We start from the raw sequence: 22508 nt of genomic DNA on the forward strand, positions 1-22508 counted from the left end.
AAGTGGATCCAAAAAGGGAACGCTCACCCACAAAATTAATATTCTGTAATCATTTACTCACCCTCAAGTAAGACCAAACCTGTATGATCTTTCATATAACACAAACAAAGTTAGTAGAATGTCCTAGTTGCTGTAAGAATAAGAAGTTACTAACAAAACCGAGAGATATACTGGTGAGGATTGTAAACTGATTAATTTGATACGATTTGTAAGGTCGCGTCAACACTGTTTTTGTCTCTTGCAGGATTCTCATGTCCCCGAGCGAGTAAGTGACACACTGGTCATGGATAGTTTGAACCAAAATCTTAGCAGTGGACATCAGTCTCATCAGCTGCTCCAGGTGAGATCCAACTTTACTTAATATGTGTGACAACTACATTCATACTCTTATTTGATAAGTAATATAATTGCACTATATATTAATTATCATTAATATGTATAGTAAATGTATTAAAGAAAATAGGCTAATGCTTTTATTCAGCAATAAATTGATCAAAAGTGACAGTAAGGACATTTATAAAGTTAGCAGTTCATCAAATAATCCTGAAAAAAAGATCACAAAAAGTTTTGAGTATAAATATTAATATTGATAATAAGAAATGTTTCTCTAGCACCTAATCTCTCTCTCATATCACATATATAAAACATAATAAAAAAAATAAAAAAATAAAAAGTAAATTATTTACATATATATATATACTGTATATATATATGTAAATATACCATAAGCCATATATTGTCATAAACCATATATACAAAAACAGTCACATACACGCACATATATATATATATATGTGCGTGTATGTGACTGTTTTTGTATATATGGTTTATGAGGACACAAATATTTATAATGACATGGGTATTACAATGTAAACATGGTTTACACTTCCTGTGTCTTCATAAACCAAATGGCGTAGAAAACATAAACACAGTGTTGTTTTTGTTGTTTAATTCAAAAGATGCAGAAAGTTTTCTGTGATGGGTAGGGTTAGTGTAAGGGGATAGAATATACATTTGTACAGTATCAAAACCAGTACGCCTATGAACAGTCCCTGTAAACCACATATTCCAGTGTGTGTGCGTAATGCTATTTTTGAACTTGTTTATTTATACATAAAGAATAAAAAAAAAAATTATATACCGTTATACACTCACCTAAAGGATTATTAGGAACACCTGTTCAATTTCTCATTATTGCAATTATCTAATCAACCAATCACATGGCAGTTGCTTCAATGCATTTAGGGGTGTGGTCCTGGTCAAGACAATCTCCTGAACTCCAAACTGAATGTCAGAATGGGAAAGAAAGGTGATTTAAGCAATTTTGAGCGTGGCATGGTTGTTGGTGCCAGACGGGCCGGTCTGAGTATTTCACAATCTGCTCAGTTACTGGGATTTTCACGCACAACCATTTCTAGGGTTTACAAAGAATGGTGTGAAAAGGGAAAACATCCAGTATGCGGCAGACCTGTGGGCGAAAATGCCTTGTTGATGCTAGAGGTCAGAGGAGAATGGGCCGACTGATTCAAGCTGATAGAAGAGCAACTTTGATTGAAATAACCACTCGTTACAACCGAGGTATGCAGCAAAGCATTTGTGAAGCCACAACACGCACAACCTTGAGGCGGATGGGCTACAACAGCAGAAGACCCCACCGGGAACCACTCATCTCCACTACAAATAGGAAAAAGAGGCTACAATTTACAAGAGCTCACCAAAATTGGACAGTTGAAGACTGGAAAAATGTTGCCTGGTCTGATGAGTCTCGATTTCTGTTGAGACATTCAGATGGTAGAGTCAGAATTTGGCGTAAACCGAATTGAGAACATGGATCCATCATGCCTTGTTACCACTGTGCAGGCTGGTGGTGGTGGTGTAATGGTGTGGGGGATGTTTTCTTGGCACACTTTAGGCCCCTTAGTGCCAATTGGGCATCGTTTAAATGCCACGGCCTACCTGAGCATTGTTTCTGACCATGTCCATCCCTTTATGGCCACCATGTACCCATCCTCTGATGGCTACTTCCAGCAGGATAATGCACCATGTCACAAAGCTCGAATCATTTCAAATTGGTTTCTTGAACATGACAATGAGTTCACTGTACTAAAATGGCCCCCACAGTCACCAGATCTCAACCCAATAGAGCATCTTTGGGATGTGGTGGAACGGGAGCTTCGTGCCCTGGATGTGCATCCCACAAATCTCCATCAACTGCAAGATTTTATCCTATCAATATGGGCCAACATTTCTAAAGAATGCTTTCAGCACCTTGTTGAATCAATGCCACGCAGAATTAAGGCAGTTCTTAAGGCAAAAGGGGGTCAAACACAGTATTAGTATGGTGTTCCTAATAATCCTTTAGGTGAGTGTATATATTATTTCTATTACATTTTTTTTTTGCTATAAGCAAAACTTCAGCTCAAAGAGATAGAAAGCTACTTTTTGTCCTAATTAATAATTTTTACAGTTTGTATGACAGTAAGAAGGTAAATCCAGTTCTAATAGCGACACCTTTGTTCAGCACAGAGGGAGCTTTTTTCTGGCAGAAAGGATTGAGTGTTTATAATACGATGTGACAGTCAAAGTGTGAAACAGACCCTTGGGGGCATCATTGCCATGTTCACCTTCTGCTTCAACATGGCTGCCACGTATTACTCCTCGTCGTGATAGATAATCCATGGCAGATGTGTTGATGGTCTTACTTATGAAAAACAATGATCCTCTCTCACTCACATCCTGCAAACTCTGCCTTAACCGAATACACTAATTACCTCCTGCTAATCTTGTTTAAGCAGCCGGGTTTATCCTAAACTCAAGCGTATACCGCAGCCCTGAGGTGATATGTCTTTAGCAGATATTTGGGAAGGTGGGTGCACAGCAATTATCTGGAAGGCTGACGTACGGTTAAAAATAATATGCCTATATTGCATAAGTCTGTGCAAAATGAAACCCTGTGCATATTAACATATCATCATGATTGTGCCTTGAACAGAATTTACCATCAAAACAAGTTGATGGATTCAGCTAATTTTCAGTTGAAAAATGATGTCATTGCATGATAGCAGAATTACAGGGTACAGTCTTCCATTCCCAGTCATTACCAGTTCTCCCTGTTGCCATGACAACCTCCCCCTTGCTGAGCCTTTAAGTTTCCACGGAGGTCTACTCTCAAGATGTAACTGAAGGCTCTTCTCTCACTATAGGGTTGAAGAGAATAGTAAGATGAGCACCTAACCGCCTAGAGCTCAGCTTGAATTATTATATCGGAACTTCTTATTGTTGTGAAATATCAAATCATCTCTGTATTTATAATGGGTTTTTTTTATCAGCAGTGTAAAAAAAAGGCTTTTACCTCTCAGATCAGACATGAACATTAAAAGCAGCAATTCAATTGAACTCCATTGTTGACAACATTTAAAGGCCTCCTGACTGCTGTTTGTGATTTACTGAAAAAGGATTACGGATAAGGATTTAAAAATATATATATTTTTTAATCATAATTTCTACCCAATAGCCTACTCTATTTTAGTTTTTTTTTTTTTACACTAATGCAAATAGAGTTTTACCATTTTATTAATGTACATGACTTGTCCAGGTCTAAATATCGCACTTTTAAAATTGGGCTTCCTTATATACAGGTTTTTCAAGACATTTAAAAGGAAAAACTGAATTAAAATAGAACTATCTTTTTTTTTTTTTTTGTTGCCTAACTTATTTTAATGCATGTATTTTATATTATGGGCCTATATATATATATATATATATATATATATATATATATTTTATATATATATATATATATATATATATATATATATATATATATATATATATATATATATATGGAAAAGAGCAGCTTGGACATTCTGCTAAATAAATCCCGTTGTGTTCCACGCAAGAAAGAAATGCTTGCTTCTTTATACATTACAAAAAAATTATGCAAAAAGAGTAAATCAGAATACGTAGTATCCAAAAAACTTTAGGTGAAAAGTTCATGGATGACCTACTTCCGAAGTGCGCATCTGTTGGACATTTTACTATCCCATGAGGGCACGGGGAGAGGAATGTGAATGGTAGCCTATGCACCTTATTTTGCAATCCGGAAGTAAGCTATTATCTGTGAATGAGATATCACATTCATTTGGTAAATATCTAGATATGTTAATAATTAGAAGAATAAAAAAATGCAGTTGACTGTTTGCACTACAAATCAGTGTGTGTATGATTATGATGATTAAAATAATATGATAACGAAATATCAGTTTGTAATATCGTAATATCAAGCAGCATAACGAACTGTTTTTGTACAGCTAAAATAACTGGAAACGGATGTCACCGGAAGCCTTGCTCATTCAAGTAACAAATGGCCGCACCCCCTCTTACATTAAAAATAAAGTGTAATTGAGTACCTACCCAAACTGTCAGTAAGCAATTTCGGATGCAGTCAAAGTCGTATGGATTTAGAAACACATGAGGATGAGACAACGATAACATTTTTAATTTACGATTCTTTTTAGAGCACTCCTCTGGATTTGTTCGAGACCGGGAAAGCACTAAAGTTTCAAGCAGAGCGCCCCCATTTGGTCAGTCTAGGAAGTGGCCGTCTCAGTACAGCCATAACCCTCTTACCCCTGCCCGAAGGTAAGGTTATTATTGTATAGGTATATTTATATGTTCACTCTTTAGTTTAGGGTCTGATTCTCACTGTTAACCAACTATTAACTCTGACTATTGCCTCAATAAAACTCCTAATTACTGCTTCTTAATAGTTAGTAAGTTTAGGAATTGGGAATGATTAAGGGATGTAGAATATGGTCCTGCGCAGAATAAGGCATTAATATGTGCTTTATAAATACTAATAAACAGCCAATATCCTAGTAAAAGGCATGCTAATAAGCAACTAGTTAATGAGAATTGGACCTTAAACTAAAGTGTTACCATTCATGATATATTATTATATTATCATACTATAAGATATAGTACTTCAGTGGACTGACTTTTTCTAGATGTTTGCAACCTTTTCTCCAAGATTCTCCATCTTTACAAAGTTTTAGGGGAAAAGTAGAACGTTTTCAAAATATGATCCAATAATGCAATTGTGTGGGAAGAAATACAAACCTTTAGTATAATACATATAGGCCTATGCACAGATGGTCAAATCCCTTGCATCACCTCTGTGTTGTGATTGAAAAGATAATAACCCAACCCGGAGCCTTTAGCAGCATGGGGTCTTTAAAAGCACCCTCTCTTAATTAGAGAAACCCCCTCCTTCGCTAACCTCCCACCATCATCTCCACCTACTTACTTTCTCTGATACTGACAAGCCATTCACCAGTGTCTCCTTTATCAGTGTGTCCATCTGCCTGAATTCCTCAGAGACACATGGAGTTATCATGAAGGCTATGAAAAGGGCACAGGAGAAGAGGTTTTGAATGCTTATTTTATTTATATTAGTCTCTGTGCACTCAGCTGCACTGTATTATTATTATAAACTGATACACTAGGTTGTGTGATTCTGAGGTCCTCTCAGGTCACAGGTTTTTATCTCGTGCCTGATAACAGATGAGGGTGGATGGGGCAGATGAAAAGCGGCTTGAGGAATGTGGTTCTTCTCTCTGACAAAGAGCAGGCCAACATCAGTGATTTCGCTTCAGTTTAATTTAACATTATAGGCATCACACATCTGGAAGACGATAAATGACACATACTGTTTATGTTTGAAATAATATATAATTGTTATTTATGGGCGTTTCTTCAACTATGTGCACATTCAATCTCTTAAAACAATATTCACACTCTAACTAGTTTATTGAATATCCACTTACAACGTCTAACAGTGAATACATTTATTATAATTTTGTACATAATTCACATGCGTCTTATACTTATATCAAGCTCTTCACTGACAATTTTATCTTCTTAGTAACTTAGTACACAAAATTATAATTAAGTTATAATTTTAAAAATCTCTATTAAGATTGTTTGTAATAGACATTATGCCAGTCAATATTTATGTAAAAATGTATATAAACCATTTTGACACAATATATATTGCATTGCAATGGTTTATGATGATTTTCATTGAACATCGGATGAGTATTAAGGCAATAACATCTATACAGATACCGTTCAAAAGTTCAAAAGGGTCAGTCAATTAAAAAAATAAAAATTTATTCAGCAAGGACGCAATAAAATGATCAAAAGTGACAGTGAAAAACATTTAAAATGTTTTTAAAAAAAAATTTGAACTTTTTATTCATCGAAGAATCCTGAAAAAATGTATCATGGTTTTCACAAAAAGTTTAAACAGCACAACTGTTTTCAACATTGATAATAAAAAATGTTTCTTGAGCACAAATTCAGCATGATTTTGAAGACTGGAGTAATATCTGCTGAAAATTCAGCTTTGCCATTTCAGGAATAATTTACATTTTGAAATTATTCAAATACAAAACAATTGCAATATTACTGCTACTGTATATTTGATCAAATAAAGGTGCTTGGTGAGCATAAGATACTTCTTTAAAAAAAAAACACATCAAAAAATCTTACAGACGACAAACTTTTTGAACATTAGTGTGCATAAAAGTAAAATATACATAAAAGTGCCTGGGTTTTCATTGGCCGCTTTCCAAACTTCACCTGAGTAGTACTTTCAACCTGAAATTTTCAGTAGTACATGTTGTCTGAGAGCAAATAATCTTTGAAATCAACATCCTGTGGGGGTTGTTTGTTTTAGGCAAGACCACTCTGGGTCACGGAGCCATGGACATCAGCATCCAGGGCCCGGGGATCGCAGCTCAGCATTGCTTTATCGAGAACAGGGCTGGAGTCATCACTCTGCACCCCTGTGGAAACCAGTGTAGCATGGACGGACTACTGGTCACCAAACCTGTGCGCCTGTCTCAAGGTAGCTTTTGTTCATTTGCAATAGTTCAATCCTTCAGGACTTCATTCAAATCAAATATGGCCAAGAATTTCAGTCATTACTTGGTGATCCGCATCAGTCACGCCAAAATTCAAGCATGATTCTGAAGTGTAAAATCTATGAAAAGGAAACAATGCACCCAAACCGAAAGAAAGTATGCTCCTCCTCTGAGTCTTTTGTCTGAGGGAACAATTTGAATAAACAGGTTGGGGGGAGGGGTGTGTTTGGGGTAATCTTCATTGTGCGAGCTTCTAGTGTTTCACTATTGTTCAATACGTTTGCTCTGAAATATTTAGTTTAATGATCATAGTAAAAGTCTCATTTAGTGCAGCCCGTGTTTTTATTATCTGCTATGTGTAAAGTCATAAAAGAGCAGGAACCTGTGGAAAGAATGTTAAATGCAGTAAGTGAAACAGAAACCCCCTCTTGCCCCCCACCCGCTGACATGCAGAGATTGGAGGCTCTGACTCAGGGGTGAGCAATTACACCTCCTCCTTCCCATCCCTAATCTGAGAGGGAAATTTGTTGCACCAGTGACGGAGACAGCTGTTCAACTTTACCACCCATCAGTGCGAAAGCGTGCAGGGGTTCAGGGACTTCAAAAGTGCTTGGATACAATACACCACCTCTGGGTTGCCATTCGTTGGACAGGATTATATTTCTGTGGAGATGTATGGTTTATAGTGGAAGCCTCCTCACTACGACTGCGTGCACTGGACAGCTATTTGCACTGTTAACGATAAAGAAATCATATAAAGCATGGGGAATAATTGATGAATACTTCATGAACAAAGGATTTACCACGACCAAGCAATTCAGCCTCTGCATGCTACAGTTGTAGTATAAAACCATGTGCTTTCCCATTTAAAGGGACAGATAGCATGTTACCTACAGATGGGACGGGAAGTTGACCGTTTGGATTTAAAAGTAAGTGTATGAAGACCTAATAAATTGGTTTGAGTAATGAATATTCAAAATAGATACAAATCTCAGATATAAGCTCTCTATTAGATAGGTTGCCTTCATTATGTTGTTGTATTAACATATACTTCTTGAAAGAAATTAATACTTTTATTCAGCAGGGAAGCATTAAATTGATAGTGCTAGTAAAAAAATGTATAGTGTTACAAAAGATTTATATTTAAAAATGCTGTTCTTTTGAACTTTCAGTTTAAGAATCCTGAAAAATTAGAATGATTTCTGAAGGATCATGTGACACTAAAGACTGGAGTAATGATGCAGAAAATTCAGCTTTAACATCACAGAAATAAATGACATTTGAAAAATATATGAAAATAGAACAATTGTAATAATATACAATATTGCTGGTTTTTGATCAAATACATGCATTCTTGGTGAGCATAAGGGACTTTTTTTCTTCTTTTTTTTATAATCATCAAAACAGAAAATAGATGGATGATAGGAATAAGATAACTAACTACACTAACATAAATATAATATTATCATAATATGTGAATACACAGGACGCATTGCCCACAATAAACCGGTCCAAATCTTGCAGAGAGGTTTTCTCTTCCATGTTGGCCGAGGCATGAGTGTGTGTATAGTGTTACACTTCTATTCCTGGTCAATGTGACCCAAGAGTGCTGCTAATCCTGTTTCTATGCAGCCCTTCCTCATTCTCCACACACTGTTTGCTCAGTCTGACTATCCACACATGCTTTTATTTGTCCTGAACGTATACTGGCAACCCTGCTGGAATAGTTGACGGAAAGATAAGGCGATTTCTCCTTATTATTCTGCTTTAAGTACCCTGTTGTTACCATGTTCATACATAACCTCCTCTGAACTAAATGTAAAACCATCTGCTCAAGAAATGGCCTCCATCTAAGAGGTTGGTCCATGTCTTGAAAGTCTTTTTTGTGTGTCATCTACATTTTACATGCAGAATGATTTGTTACAATGCATTTTCATAGCCTTCACATGAGATTAAACACTTGGTGTTGTGATCATTATGATTTATCTTATTTATCTTTATCTTTGGCACACATAAGCTGTATCATTTATGGCTGTGAGCCACATGATTTCTGGTATGTGTGGAATTGGGGAAAGGTTAGAATGAAAAAACTGGGTTGCTTTAGTTTTTGACCTTTTCAGACGCAGTAAAACTTAACGCCATGGCAACCGTTGAGCGTTCTTTTTGGCATTTTTGTCTTGACGTCTTCTGTCTCCTGTTCACATGAATTGGAACGAGTTGGGACCCGTGACTCACCATTCTCTGTTCCGCCAGCTTTATTGAGATCTAAACAATAATGCAATTATTTATGCAATGGGTTTGACACAGATCCAGCACTTTTATTTTTACTGAAAGTGCATGAGGTGGATCTGTACTGCTCTGATCTGTGGTTTGGATAACTACTGGTGTGAATAACTGTCGAAAACAACCAAACTTTATATGCAGCCCTTTTCATCGCTGTGATATAACAAGTCAAGATGAAGAACTTTGGTCTCTGAGTCACTATTGTTTCTTTTAGAAGAAATTTGAACTCTTCCCACCATATTTGTGATGCACTACTGGGTTTGTGCTATACAGTAAGGTCATCTGTTTTTGTATTGCTTTCATGTGTTAGAAAATGAAGAGATATGGCTTTCTTAAACTTATTTAGAAATTTTGGCATGTTCTATATGATGTCTGAGAGACCCCGAGGGTCTTGCCTAGCTCATAAAACACACTTAACATTGAAGGATAAAGAACTAAATTGTAAACTAAATTGTACTTAAACTCTCTAAAATGTTACATTATTTATATTTGGGGTCTCAGAGACCCCAGATATAAACACGAAAAATACAATTAAATATATAATTTATTTATATAAAATTATATAATAGCAATACCATTAATTAAATGATATACTAGGCTATATATAATTATTAATAATTATATATATATATATATAAACATTATATATAATATTATATAACCCATCCATTTATTTGATAAAATCTATTTTGATACATTATACATAAATTATTAAATAATATTTTTTTAAATGGAAAAAGTATTTATAATAAATTATACAATTATAATAACAATATTACTACTTTATATTATATAAAGTTTTTTTTAATTACTATATATATATTGTAAATAATATATTATATTTTATTTACATATATACTGTATATTTAAGTATTTTAACTAAAATAAAAATATAAGATGAACAAATAAACAAATAATATTTATTCTTAAAAATGACCTTCACTGCTATGTCATTCATTTATTACGTGTCAGGTGATTTTGGCATGGTTACTCTTGCACTTTCTTTAATGAGCTTGGCTTCTCACAGTGCAGTTATGGATGTTGTGTTGAGGAACGGTGGGGAATCAATCTCTCTGATTAATGTTGGGGAGACGGGCTGTGCATGGGGAACAGACACTTTCCTGCTGTGCTTTCCAGATTCACGCGCCTCTCTCCACTCTTTGTCATTCGCCAGTGAGGCCTGTCTTCTTGCAAATGGCCTCATGAATTTGATTACAAAATGGCTCTTAGTCATGCTTTGCTGGGGATGTCATCTATGACAAGGGGAGGTTATTTAGTGGTTTTGCTCTTAAGAGCAGGCCACACTGTTCTGGAAAATGTGTCTTATTTCAACAGAAATTAAAAAATGAGTCATCGGTATGCTTTATACTTTTTGTGCAATATTTTTCTGTTACTCCAAAGTTGCTGCAGATATATAGTGGTTTTGAAATCGAGGAATTCACTATGATAATGGAACATTAAGTAAATATAAGTCTTGTCAGTGCTTCTTTAAAAGATTAGCATTTTTTAAAATGCCCCTATTATGCTATTTTAAATGTTCCCAATTTTCTTTTGGAGGTCTCCTACGATAGGGTTATTATATGCATCCAAGGTAAAAACAAAACAAAATACTTTAATTTTCCCATTATATACATTGCACATCATCTCTTTTCTCACTGTGAATTAAGGACTCGATAAAGGATTCAGTCTCTCAAAACTCCTCCTCTCCGAGAGCCTGCTCTGCTCTGATTGGTCAGACAGCCCAGTGTGTTGTGATTGGTCTACTGCTTACAGTGTGTCTGGGAAATGAAAAACCCATTGCAGATTCTTAGCTACAACTACAGTTTTTAAGGGCAGGACAAAGTAGACATTGTTTGCGGGCAGCCAATGAAGATCATAGGCTGACATTATGCTAATTTGTTACAAACCTACGTAGATACGTTACCAAAGTGAGACTGGAATTGCTGACGACTCGTTTCGGCAGTTCAGAATCAATTCTTTCTTTCAGGAGACAATAACTTTATTTGTCATGCACTTTGATCTTTAATACTTTGCAGACCTTTTACATTCACAAACAGCTATATAGGTAATATTCGAGAGGGATAACAATTCACTACCCTGCATGAATGGACCCTTATGCATTGTTTGGTGTGCCTCTCGAGATTCAGATTCATGATTGGCAAAAAGTAATCTTTAGACCTCTTTGCAAACCAGTTTTAAGGATTCAAAAATTGATCAATTGATCTTTGGCATCACACAAACGCACAAAAATAAAGAAATATAAAAATAAGCTGCCACTGAAGGGGGATCTCAAAAAAAGTGCTGATTCAAAGTAACCGAACTGAACAAAAGGTTCACTGATTCACTGAAGCTTTACTACTGTTATGTTCTTGCACTTTCCAAACACAAATGTAAGGAAAAGGTCTGGATAAATGTATTGGATTAAAAGACTCAATATTCTCTTTAAAATACAGTTAAGAAAACAAATATTTAGTATAAAAGTAAAAGTCAAGTGAATAATAATGTGTAAAGTCGAACTTTCCAAAAATACTTTAGCATAATAAATGTATTTGAAGGCCTAAATTACTAAACCTCGTTTTAAAAATAGGTAAATACGCCTCATTGAAAGCACCATGATCACACATTCATACCTGCGGCGAGGGGCAGTGCCACAGGAGGCTGGAATCGTGATTCATAACATCTCCTTGACTTCCAAAAATATCCGTGTTAAAATTATTCATAATGACTGGCAGAGAGAGGCCATCTATAAACAGTAGCAGGGGAAACACTGTCCGTGTTTAACTTAGGATTTTACCCCTATTGCATTTTCAAACTCGGTGCCCCCTTCAGACCAGAATCATCTGTGACTGTGGGCGGTTTGTGGGCTTGACGTCTGATGTTTTTTTGATTATTGTAATTGGGCATCATTCAGTAGATGCTGGCAGCACGTCTGAAACGCATGGCGGCAGGAGCGGAGATCGATAGATAGATTCCCTCCTCAGCAGGTGTGATTCTTGGCTCATGTGTTTTCCCTTGTGTGCTGTAGTGTTGTAGATTACCCTCCATCGCTGCACTCCATAAATCCACTTTCAGACTCTTCACTTAGCATTGTGGGTAAATCCATCAACCTTTGAGGCACTGTAGTGGCCAATCTGAAAATATATAATGGGTTTTCAGTGATTTTCACTGACACCTAAAGTGTTAAAATGCAGGTTGGTCATTCGTTGCAAGCTATATTTCTTATTCATGAGACATTGTGTGTGTATCATATTAACTTATGTAATATTACTGCGCTGTTCTCAGTATGGCAGACACCATGGGGATTTCTTACCCCATGGTTTACTGTTGGTATTACTCTATCAATCATTTCCTGCATACCAAGACTATATTAAACACAGACCTTTTCACTTTCTGCCACACATAAACAAAGACATTATATTTGATATCCCACTGTTCTCTGCGTAATATGAACTATGTTTCTGTGAAATGTTGCACTGAAAGAAAGCTTACAATAGTGCTCAACCACTTCCTGGAACTTTGCTCTTCATAATGATAAAAGTTAACTAACATAAATAAAATAAAATAAAAATATATATAATATAACTATGCTCGGTAAAGAAAGTTGCTACCTTAAATGTTTAAAGGTGCTCTACGTAACTTTTAGCGGCCTCTAGTGCCTAGTGGTGATGTTTCAGATTGCAACCAAATTTTACAAGAGCGCTCGTGCTCAAACTCATAGACAATACCGTCTATTACGCAAATATCTCGGCGAATACTAGACGGATTCGGCGAGCACCGAGCTCGTTGGGACCATCTAGTCGAGCTGAAAAGAACCATATAAGTTCCATAGTTTTTGGTGGTGTTTCGCGGAGATATTAGCAGAAAACCATCGGGCGCGCTGCAAAATTGCGGACGCCGGTGACGTCACGATCTCAGAAGAAAATCGCTCGTATCTCTGGAACGCAAAGACCCAGAGAGCTCAAATTTGGGGGAGGAGGTCCCAGGGGAACCCTTGCCCGAACGCTAGAGTGGCGGGCCTCGGGGATGCCCCCTACCGGATCGCTGTTCGCTGGGACCCCCGATTTCGAACGGCTATAACTCGGGGAGCCGGGCGACTTGGACCTCGGGGGTGGGCTCGTTCAAAAGGCCCCGTCCAGCACTACGAACGATTAGAGTCTTGGGAATATTGATCAAAGATTGACTGAGATATAAGCCGAAAAACGTGCGCCTTTAACCGGACGTAACTCCCTGACCGTCTACAATAGACTGTATATAAGGAGAGAGGCTCGGGAGCGCACGTCACATCCGTTGGATTTCGCGGTAAATCCGACCCGGAGACTTCACATAGAAATAGGAATACTGGCCTTCAGAGGTAATAGCAAAACCCGACAAGTGGATCATTGTAATGTGTGATTACTACCCCTTCACACACAGCCAATAAAAAAAGGATTCATTTTTAGAAGAAAAGTTCCATATCGCACCTTTAAGTACAATCAACTTTGATGTTTAAAAAAATATTTGAATCTTGTTTAACTTAAAAAAAAAAGTTGAAACTTATTTTGATGAGTTAAAGCAATGTAAAAACATGTTTTCATAACTTATTGATCATAAAAATAATTTTCAGTGTGCTTGAAATAGTAATGATGGTTTACATGGTTAGTAGATCTTAAGGGCAAATACGCTAAGTTTTTACAGTCATGGGGCAGTCGTGGCCTAATGGTTAGAGAGTTAGTAACCCGAAGGTTGCAGGTTTGATTCTCAGTACCGGCAGGAAACGACTGAGGTCCCTTGAGCAAGACACCTAACCCCCAATCCCCCGGGTGCCACAGGAAAAATGGCTGCCTACTGCTCCGGGTGTGCGGTTTGCAGTGATTGTGTGTTCACTCACTGCTCCTAATGTGTGTGCACTAACTTTTCACTTTCTTTTTCTTTTTTTTTCCTTCTGTGTATTGATTGAATTGCAGTCTGAGCTGTGGTCTGGAGCTCATTTGAGCTCTGCATGCTGCACTTACTGCTGGTTTCCCTCATGGTGGAACAGTGAAGCTCAGCTATGACCATGCATGATGTTTATTTCGTTCAATGTTGTTCTGGGATATTTTGAGGCCCAGATGGACAGATAGATTTTCATTATTGGAGTCAGATGAAATAACAAGGTAACATATGAGAAAATGTATTTAAAGTAATCTTGTTGTGTTGCGTGATAGATACAGATAGATAGATAGATAGATAGATAGATAGATAGATAGATAGATAGATAGATAGATAGATAGATAGATAGATAGATAGATAGATAGATAGATAGATAGATAGATAGTATATTGAACTAAGTGTTTTCAATATCAGAATCAACACATAGGCTCTGATCTAGTGGAACACTCTGTTTTTTGGTATAACTCACTGTAATTTTAGAGTTTGGAAAGCTTTTCTCTTGAAGCAGTGCAGATGAATTGCTCAAGCTTGCTTGCCATCACAAGCACATATTTACCACATTACTGAATTAGATGCTGTGCGGCATTTTTAATGGCACATTTGTACAATCCCAATTTGAGCACAACGCTATAGTGTAAAATAGGAAGGCGGAGCTGCTGTCGGTTTGTTATTTGATGGCTTGTTCACAATGATTGAGCTGTTCAGAGCGGTTCGTGCTGATGCAGTGGATGCCACAGTTATTGTCTGTAAAAACACTCAAATATGATTTCGACAAGGACCCAAACATGACATATATGAAACAACATTTGGCTGATGTGGTTTTTTCACCACATACATCAATATACTGTTTCTTCAAATAAAACTTTTTTTGGGCAGGCATGTAAACAAGTTTTTTCATTTAAACACTATACTGTAACTTTCTGTTCTACACATGTGTTTTGTGTATTATGATTTTCTTGTTTATTTTCACCTAGTTGACTTTGAATGTGCAGAGCATGTCAAGACTTGAGCAATCCTCTTGAAGAGTCTTATGACAACAGGGACCATCAGTTAACAATCCATATTCTTTTATTCACTAACAACATGAAAGAAAACACATCGATGTGAGAATAAGTACACGATTTACTTTACTTGAGCGGTTCTTAGTTTCATTGTGCTCTAAGCGTACTTTGTCCTTTCAGAACCTGAGGGGTAATCAAATGTTCTTCCTGGAACAAAAGGGCATCTGGCATTCCGCATTCATCACACATCTGCTACGGCTGGAAAGGTTTCCATGAGACCTTTACCTGCCTTCAATAAATACTGTGATTGGCCAGAATAGATCAGGGAGATTTATATAGCAAAAGTGTTTTTTTTTATGTTGTTTGTTTGCATTTCCCCCCAGTTTGTTTTATCTTATTTATTTCATTGTTGTTTTGTTTTGTTGAGAGACCACCAACTAAGTCATCATATAAATACCCTGTACATGCTATTTTCTTTATTTTTGCCTTGTATAATGTGTTAAATAAATGTATTGATAAAGTAAATTTACCCATTAGTGACACTAAAGCACTTTCTGTATATGCCTCACATTTAAAGCTAACATGAAACAGTGTTCAGGACTGATAAATAATAAAACTGATAAATGACAGATGTTATTGTATACTATAATTATGTAAGTAAAGGTAATCTAAAAAACAGACAGAAATAAGCATTCACAAATAAATATGTAATATCAATACATATTCAATATTGACAATACAATAATTTAAAAAAGAATTGACCAATATGGTACTGATATATTAAAAAGTGCTTGATTTGATCTGCCGGAAATTAATTAATTTGTTAAAAGTGATCTTTATATGACAGATGGTTGGATGGAAGCGGCTCAAAAATAAGACGGCTTGGTGACATCAGCAAAAAAAGAAAGAAATCATTCATTATAAGACCAGAAGCTTGTATTAGGAAAGTAAAAAGGGTTCATTTAGATCTCATGTTGACTTTAACTTTCTACACTACCAGAGTTTGGCTTGTCTATTTTTCCCCTCACTCAGCAAGCCAGGAGTCTGATCCGACACCAAAGTGTGAGATGTTCCTGCTTGTTCATGGCAAATATTCCTTTCCCCCCCTCCATACCTCTCACACTGCGGTACAAAACTGGTCTAAAACTGCCAAGATCATTTGAAATGCTTTCTTCGGGCATATGTTTGATGTCAAGTGTTATACACTTTCATTCTCAACTTCATAATAGTTGTTTTGGTTTGTGTGCAGGCTGTATGCTGTGTTTCGGCCAGTCCGCATTCTACCGCTTCAACCACCCCGAGGAGGCTTTCCGAATGAAAAGCATGATGCCTGAGGGAGGACAGAAAGCCAGTGTGAAAAACTGGGCCCTCACAGGTAACGCAATATCCCACAGGAGAACACAACACACCGTGACTCTGGCATGAATTATCTAACGCTTACCTCAAAGCCTGTGTTGTGTAGAACGTCATTTGTGTGGAAAAAAACATTCCTTCAGAGCTTAAAAACCTTGCGTGTACTGTCTGAAATAATAATACAAAAGAGTATGTGACATCTATGACATAATTGCATATAAATGTGCTTTTACGTATGTAGAAAACAAGAAAACAAGTGGTGTAAGGATAAGAAACAGATGCAGATTTACACATGGGACATTTATGCAAATTTGGGCTTACAGGGTGTTGCCACATTGCTGAATGGCAAGCTTTGTTTCAGTAGCACAGGTAGCAGCTTTCAGCTGGGCCTTCTGCATTTCCGTTTCAAACTGTTAGCAATACAAGCCTGCCTCGATCCTGAGTTGCACCATGCAACTTTTATGAGAAACTCATTCCTGTGGGTCTCCTGACAGAGCGCTCTACATCTTCCACTCCCACTCACAGTGCTACACAGCAGCCAATGTTTAAACAGAGCATTTACAATATTTACCGAGTTGTTTTCCTGACTTTTCCTGTTGTGTGGCAGAAAAGGACACGTATAGCATATAAACACAGCTGGTGCAGTGCATTTCCTGAGCTGGTAATAAATTCTCTCCACCATGAAAGAAATTTTCATAAACAACATACTGCATGCTGCATTCCCATTCACCATTTATTTGTTCTTATTTTCACAGTGTCTAAATTATATAAAACTACATAGCTAAAATATTTTTCAGACTTGCATATATAAAGCTGTTCATGCACTTTTGTCATCTGATATTTGTTTATAGACTGATTTATAGAGGAAAAGAACCCCCTTCACACTTTCTCTGTGCCAGAGCTATTTCCTCTTGCATCTCTTTTTCAGTTCAGACAGCTTTGTTGGCCATGCTCTGCTTATTTAAAGTTGAGGGGTATCTTTTACAATATCTATATTTATCTTGCCACCCACCCTGCTCTCCAATCCCCTCCTAACTGTTCCCCTCATATTCCCTCAATTATCCGGCTGCCTCGTTCTAATACAGCAGGACTGCTCCACGTTCTTGATGATATTTCAGTATGACTCAGAGAAGCATGCAATATTTTATTGTTGTGTCTGTCTACATTATCCCACTTATTCTTTGGCTACTTAACATATATTATATTATATTATATTATATTATATTATATTATATTATATTATATTATATTATATTATATTATATTATATTATATTATATTATATTATATTATATTATTATGAACTAGTATATACTGCATATCAGCTACCAGTTTGTGTGAGAAAAAAAGGAGCCTTTTTTATTTAAACCCACAGCCACATCAGTGTCCATATGAATATAGCATGAAAATGTGCACTGTCGCTTTAAGAGTGTAGGCCCCGCCCCTGCAGCCAGCAGTCAGTCACATCAGCACCGTGGACAGGGGAGGGAGGGGGACTCAGCGATGGTGTAGCGGCGCCAGGCTCACCAAGCCCGGCTGGAATATCTCATCTGCGGCGTTTTACTCCTGCCTGGGTACCGTGTGGCCGGCACAGCTGGCCTAGGTCTACACTCGGAATGCGGGAGCCGTTCTTTTGAATCTGAGCTCGGTTATGGGTTATAAACCAAACGCAACGGCTTAGCGTTTCCACAGGCGTGTTCTCATCTGTAAGTAAGCTACTGATCATTATAGACTGTATGTGTCAGATCGGCATACGGACGTATAGCATATGTATCATTTTATAGTCGAAGCTGAAGTGTTATTTTGTGACATGGAAGAATTAATGTATTAGCCTATCTTCATCTATGTATTTGTGTAGGCTATTCTTAAAACCGTTTCTTGTTCAGTGGGATTTGAATGGAAAATTAAGCCAGAGGCATCGTCAGCTGCTCTTGACTTATTTCTAAACCACGATGACTATATAAAAAAGGGGGATCTGTAACTTGGAAAGGGGGTTGTGTTTTATGCATTATTTGTGAGGAGTTTGAACAGAGAGTGTTTTGTAATCAGGACAGAGATTTGTGGGTTAAACGCAAACGCTTAGCTGGCAAGAGCAAGATTGATCAAGTTTTGGATGTTGTGAAATCTGTTCTGTGACTGTGACTCACAATCTTATGTAGCTAGACTATAAAGCACAAATCTAATAAGTTTGATAAGTGTTACATTTGGGTTTATCAAATAAAAAAAATATCATTTTGTTCCAAATTGACGGAAGAAATCATAAGTTGGGGGTTATTTTAAGTAGTATTGATTAGATCAGAGGTTTTCAAACTTTTGTGATGCCAAGGACCCCCAAATATGACTATTGTTTTAGGGCCCCTTTCCTAAAATATAAAGGATCTCTGTACTTCATGTATACAGGCCCATTTGTAATGTGTGAGAAACTTGATTAGCATGATATTATAATACATGTTGTCTAAAATTAAACAATTGGCTTTTGTTTTGTAATTCTACTACAGCCAAGCAAATTATTAAAATATTATTTAGAAATATGATTACAAATATATTTACAATAAGTCCATAACACACACACACACTATTATACTATGTTATTTGTATAAACCTGAATATAAGTATTTCCAACAACAACAACAAAAAATTGTTTAATCAAATATATTTGAATTGAATTGCCTTTTATAGTAGTACTTGCTTCAAAGCAGCTTTACAAAGAACGTTACCATAGTATTACCTTGCAGCCCCCTAGCTCCCCCTTGCAGCCCCCTGGGGATTCCGGGACCACAGTTTGAAAACCCCCAGTTTAGATAATTACCATCTTTACTTTGTAGGTCTGTCTCATTTTTAGTAGATGAACCATTTGAGATGGTCAGTTGCCTGAGAGATAGATTGAATTACCAGCAGGGCTGTCTGTGATTTAGCTATATGAGCACATATTCATTTGACGTTTATTCTCTCAGACTGAAGCCTGGCAGACTTTTTGGTAGCCACTTTTTCTACTTGAGCATTCGTCTTCTGTGGGATTGGCAATGGCAGCAGTGTTAAACTTGGAGGTTGTTGAATGGGGCTAATGGATTAAATGCATCTCTTCAGTGCCAAAAGAGCTGCAGGTACTTGCATTAAAAGCTCAGGTGTAGTACTGAGGATAATAATTGGGGTTATGTGAGGAGAAGAAGCCAAATGCATCCACTTACTCTTAAGTGCTTTTCTAGTTTTCTGTACTCGGTTTGGCTCATCTGGCTAGTGATTGGAATTCATTTTTGAGAATTGATTATTTTGAACCGGTTGTTTCAGTTAACAAGGTCAGGATTTTATTTACATCATGTAATGATGTCATTTAGACACAAAGTATGAAATGCTCCAAAACTTTGTCCCTGTTTAGTTTAGTTTGTTGCATGATTCAGCTAATAAAAAACCAAATTATATTTGTTAGTGCAATAAACAATTCTAAAATTAATTTACATTTATTGGCTGAAGCTTCTGTAACTCTTTCATTAACAGTCATTAACATATTTCTAGTATGTTTTTTTAATAACATTTCTGCTATTACACTAATGTAACTTACTTTTTGATCCATCAGTCAAATCCTTAAATACTGTCCAAGTGCTCACCTAGTGCTCATTATCAACTCACCCAATAGTTTGAAAGAGACTATTCTCAATTAAAATATTTGGTGATTTGTCGACAAATCATTCAGACAAGTTTTGTAAACCATTTTCACCGAATCATTGAAAAGATGGAACGTTTTAATCATGAATCAATAAGCAATCTACACCTGAACTGTTCTAAAAGATATGCCTTTTGATTGTTGTGTATGGCAAATGCTTATAATTGCTATATTTTCCTTCAGATTCTGAGAACTTGGTCAATGGGAACCACCCGTCAGGAGCGCCAAAATCTCACTTGGTCTCCAACGAGAGAGTGCGCCCTGAGCACAGTGCCATTGTCAGTTCCATTGAGAAGGACCTTCAGGATATTATGGACTCATTAGTCATGGATGACCCTCAGCCCTCTTCCTCTGAGTCAAAGAAGCCCTCTGGTCATCCTATCTCCCAGTCTCCCCTGTCCCCCATGTTAAATGGAGGGGGGCGCTTCCTTCTCTCACCCCCAACGAGCCCTGGTGCTATGTCTGTGGGCTCCAGTTACGAGAATAACTCCCCTCCTTTCTCTCCACTCTCGTCCCCATCGCCCGCCAGCAGTGGCAGCTACACCAGTCCCTCGCCGAGTGGTTGTCAGGACCAGTTTCACACGCTTCCTCCTGTGCCAGTGAGGTCTTCTAGTTACAATTACACCAGCCAGCCACCCATACCTCAGCCACGGACCATACTGCCCAGCTATTCCAGTGGCAGCAGTGGGCCAAAGGTGCCTGAGAGTCCCAGACTCCAGCGAAAGGCTCTTTTAGAAGCACCGCCAAGCCCAAAGCCAAGTCGTAGGGGGTTGAACCAAGACAGCTTGGTGGCTAAATCCCCAGACAGCCCCATACAGACTCACATTCTGCCCTTAGTCTCCATCTCTACTGCTCTGTCTGATGCCCCATCTGTCTGTCGGGTACCAGTTCCAGGTAGTCCCAGATTCACCCCCAAATTCTCCACCGCATCCCCATCCTCCTCACCCTCTAGTCCCAGATCCAAAACTGCCATTGTTCTCCAGGATCGCCCCTCAAGTCCTTTCCGGGAACAGCCTCAGCCAGACCGCTCCTTGACGTCCAGCCCCTCTCACCAACTCTCCCCACCCTCGCGATCTTTCCAGCCCCCCTTAGACCCCATTGTCCACATCATTCAGGGTGGACCTCCACACCCGCATCCTCGCACACTACAGCCTCCAGAAAGTCCGCGGCTGGCCCGCAGGAACCTTGAAGGGAGCAGCATGAGGGAACTTCCCCCTCTCAGCCCCTTTATAGCCCGCAGGGGGGTTCCTGTGCTCCCAGGAGCTCTACCAGGAACCCTGCGAACTCCAGAGATTCCATGCCCAAGAATTGTGCCAGAGAGTCCCAGACTCCGACGGAAAGCAGGGTCTCCTACGGAGGAGCCGTTCAGTCCTCGTGGTGTGCGTGCTCGTAGTCCTTCACCCACCTCCGGACTGATGGGGGAAGGCAGTGTACGGAAGGGCAGTTTTGGGAACTCACTGTCTTCAGCCTTCAGCCTGGGTTCTCTACCTGGGTCATCGCCCCGATCCAGTCCCAGAAGCCACCGGAAGATGTCAGCAGGCCACAGGGACCACCGGATGCCTCACCCAGGCATGAGGGAGCGCAAAAACAGCATTACGGAGATCAGTGACAACGAAGATGATCTTCTTGAGTACCACCGACGCCAAAGAGAAGAGCGACTCAGAGAGCAGGAAATGGAGAGGCTGGTAAGTGAGATGCACACTTAAAAATACATGCATTTATATAACAAAATATAAAACCAAGTGATATTTATGAGAAATCGCACATATCCACTAAAATGTCCTTGAGACCGAAGTAAAGTGCAGTTAGCTCTGTGGAAATGTCTAGACTCATTTGTTTGCAGATGCCCACTTGAAAGCCACATCATAGTATAAAGAATCTGTCTAAGAAATATTCCCCCGTCTCTGTTTGTACATGTCATGTATGGTGCTGTCTCTACATGCCTTCTGATGATATGTAAATTGCAAGTTTCTGCAGTTAATATTTTCCAGAAGAGCTCCTCAGTGTACACTGATGGCTGAATCTAATCTTAACACACCTAGCAAGCATTAGCATTTGTGCTTTTGGTGAGAATACAGGAGATTTGGAGGAAATGCTACTACACATCTCTGGCAGAACTGACACACTGACTAATCCGCTGTCATGCTGTGGCAGAGGGCTCTGATTTTACCATGGCAACCCCATTGTTTGTTGTCTCTTTTATTGAGAGGTGGGAGGGAACAGTAGACATCTTGGTCCGGTTTGCAGCCCAGAATGAAGCCGCTGAGACAAAGGCCCCTGTGAAGTTTTATATGTGTTTGTGTCTGAAACGTCTCTTGTCTGTTTCCCTTGTAATTACCCATTGTGGCTGTTTATTTCTCTCAGAAAAGGAGGTGA

General features: G+C 38.1%; 2 protein-coding genes across 25 annotated transcripts in view; one reads left to right on the plus strand and one right to left on the minus strand.

Moving 5' to 3' along the window:
* phldb1b (pleckstrin homology-like domain, family B, member 1b) overlaps positions 1 to 22508 on the plus strand; it is an 83574-nt gene that overhangs the window by 18138 nt on the left and 42928 nt on the right. For 23 of the 24 annotated variants that reach the window (XM_056243217.1, XM_056243222.1, XM_056243215.1 and 20 more), the window contains exons 2-6: positions 245 to 340; positions 4518 to 4641; positions 6740 to 6910; positions 16368 to 16493; positions 20316 to 21817. In XM_056243217.1, coding sequence (XP_056099192.1) covers positions 245 to 340; positions 4518 to 4641; positions 6740 to 6910; positions 16368 to 16493; positions 20316 to 21817 — 2019 coding nt within the window. Of the gene's footprint in view, positions 1 to 244; positions 341 to 4517; positions 4642 to 6739; positions 6911 to 7494; positions 7856 to 16367; positions 16494 to 20315; positions 21818 to 22508 lie in introns of those variants that run through there. The other variant, XM_056243235.1, reaches the window with a different exon arrangement.
* LOC130077858 (alpha-2-macroglobulin-like protein 1) overlaps positions 16984 to 22508 on the minus strand; it is a 73938-nt gene continuing 68413 nt past the window's right edge. Inside the window, exon 36 of the mRNA XM_056243241.1 lies at positions 16984 to 16993. The gene's annotated coding sequence lies outside the window, so the exon portion shown is untranslated. The remainder of the gene's footprint in view (positions 16994 to 22508) is intronic.

This window comes from Rhinichthys klamathensis, unplaced genomic scaffold (assembly GCF_029890125.1).
Source record: "Rhinichthys klamathensis goyatoka isolate OS25496 unplaced genomic scaffold, OSU_Roscu_1.1 h1tg000781l_1, whole genome shotgun sequence".
In the NCBI taxonomy this organism is placed as follows: domain Eukaryota; kingdom Metazoa; phylum Chordata; class Actinopteri; order Cypriniformes; family Leuciscidae; genus Rhinichthys; species Rhinichthys klamathensis.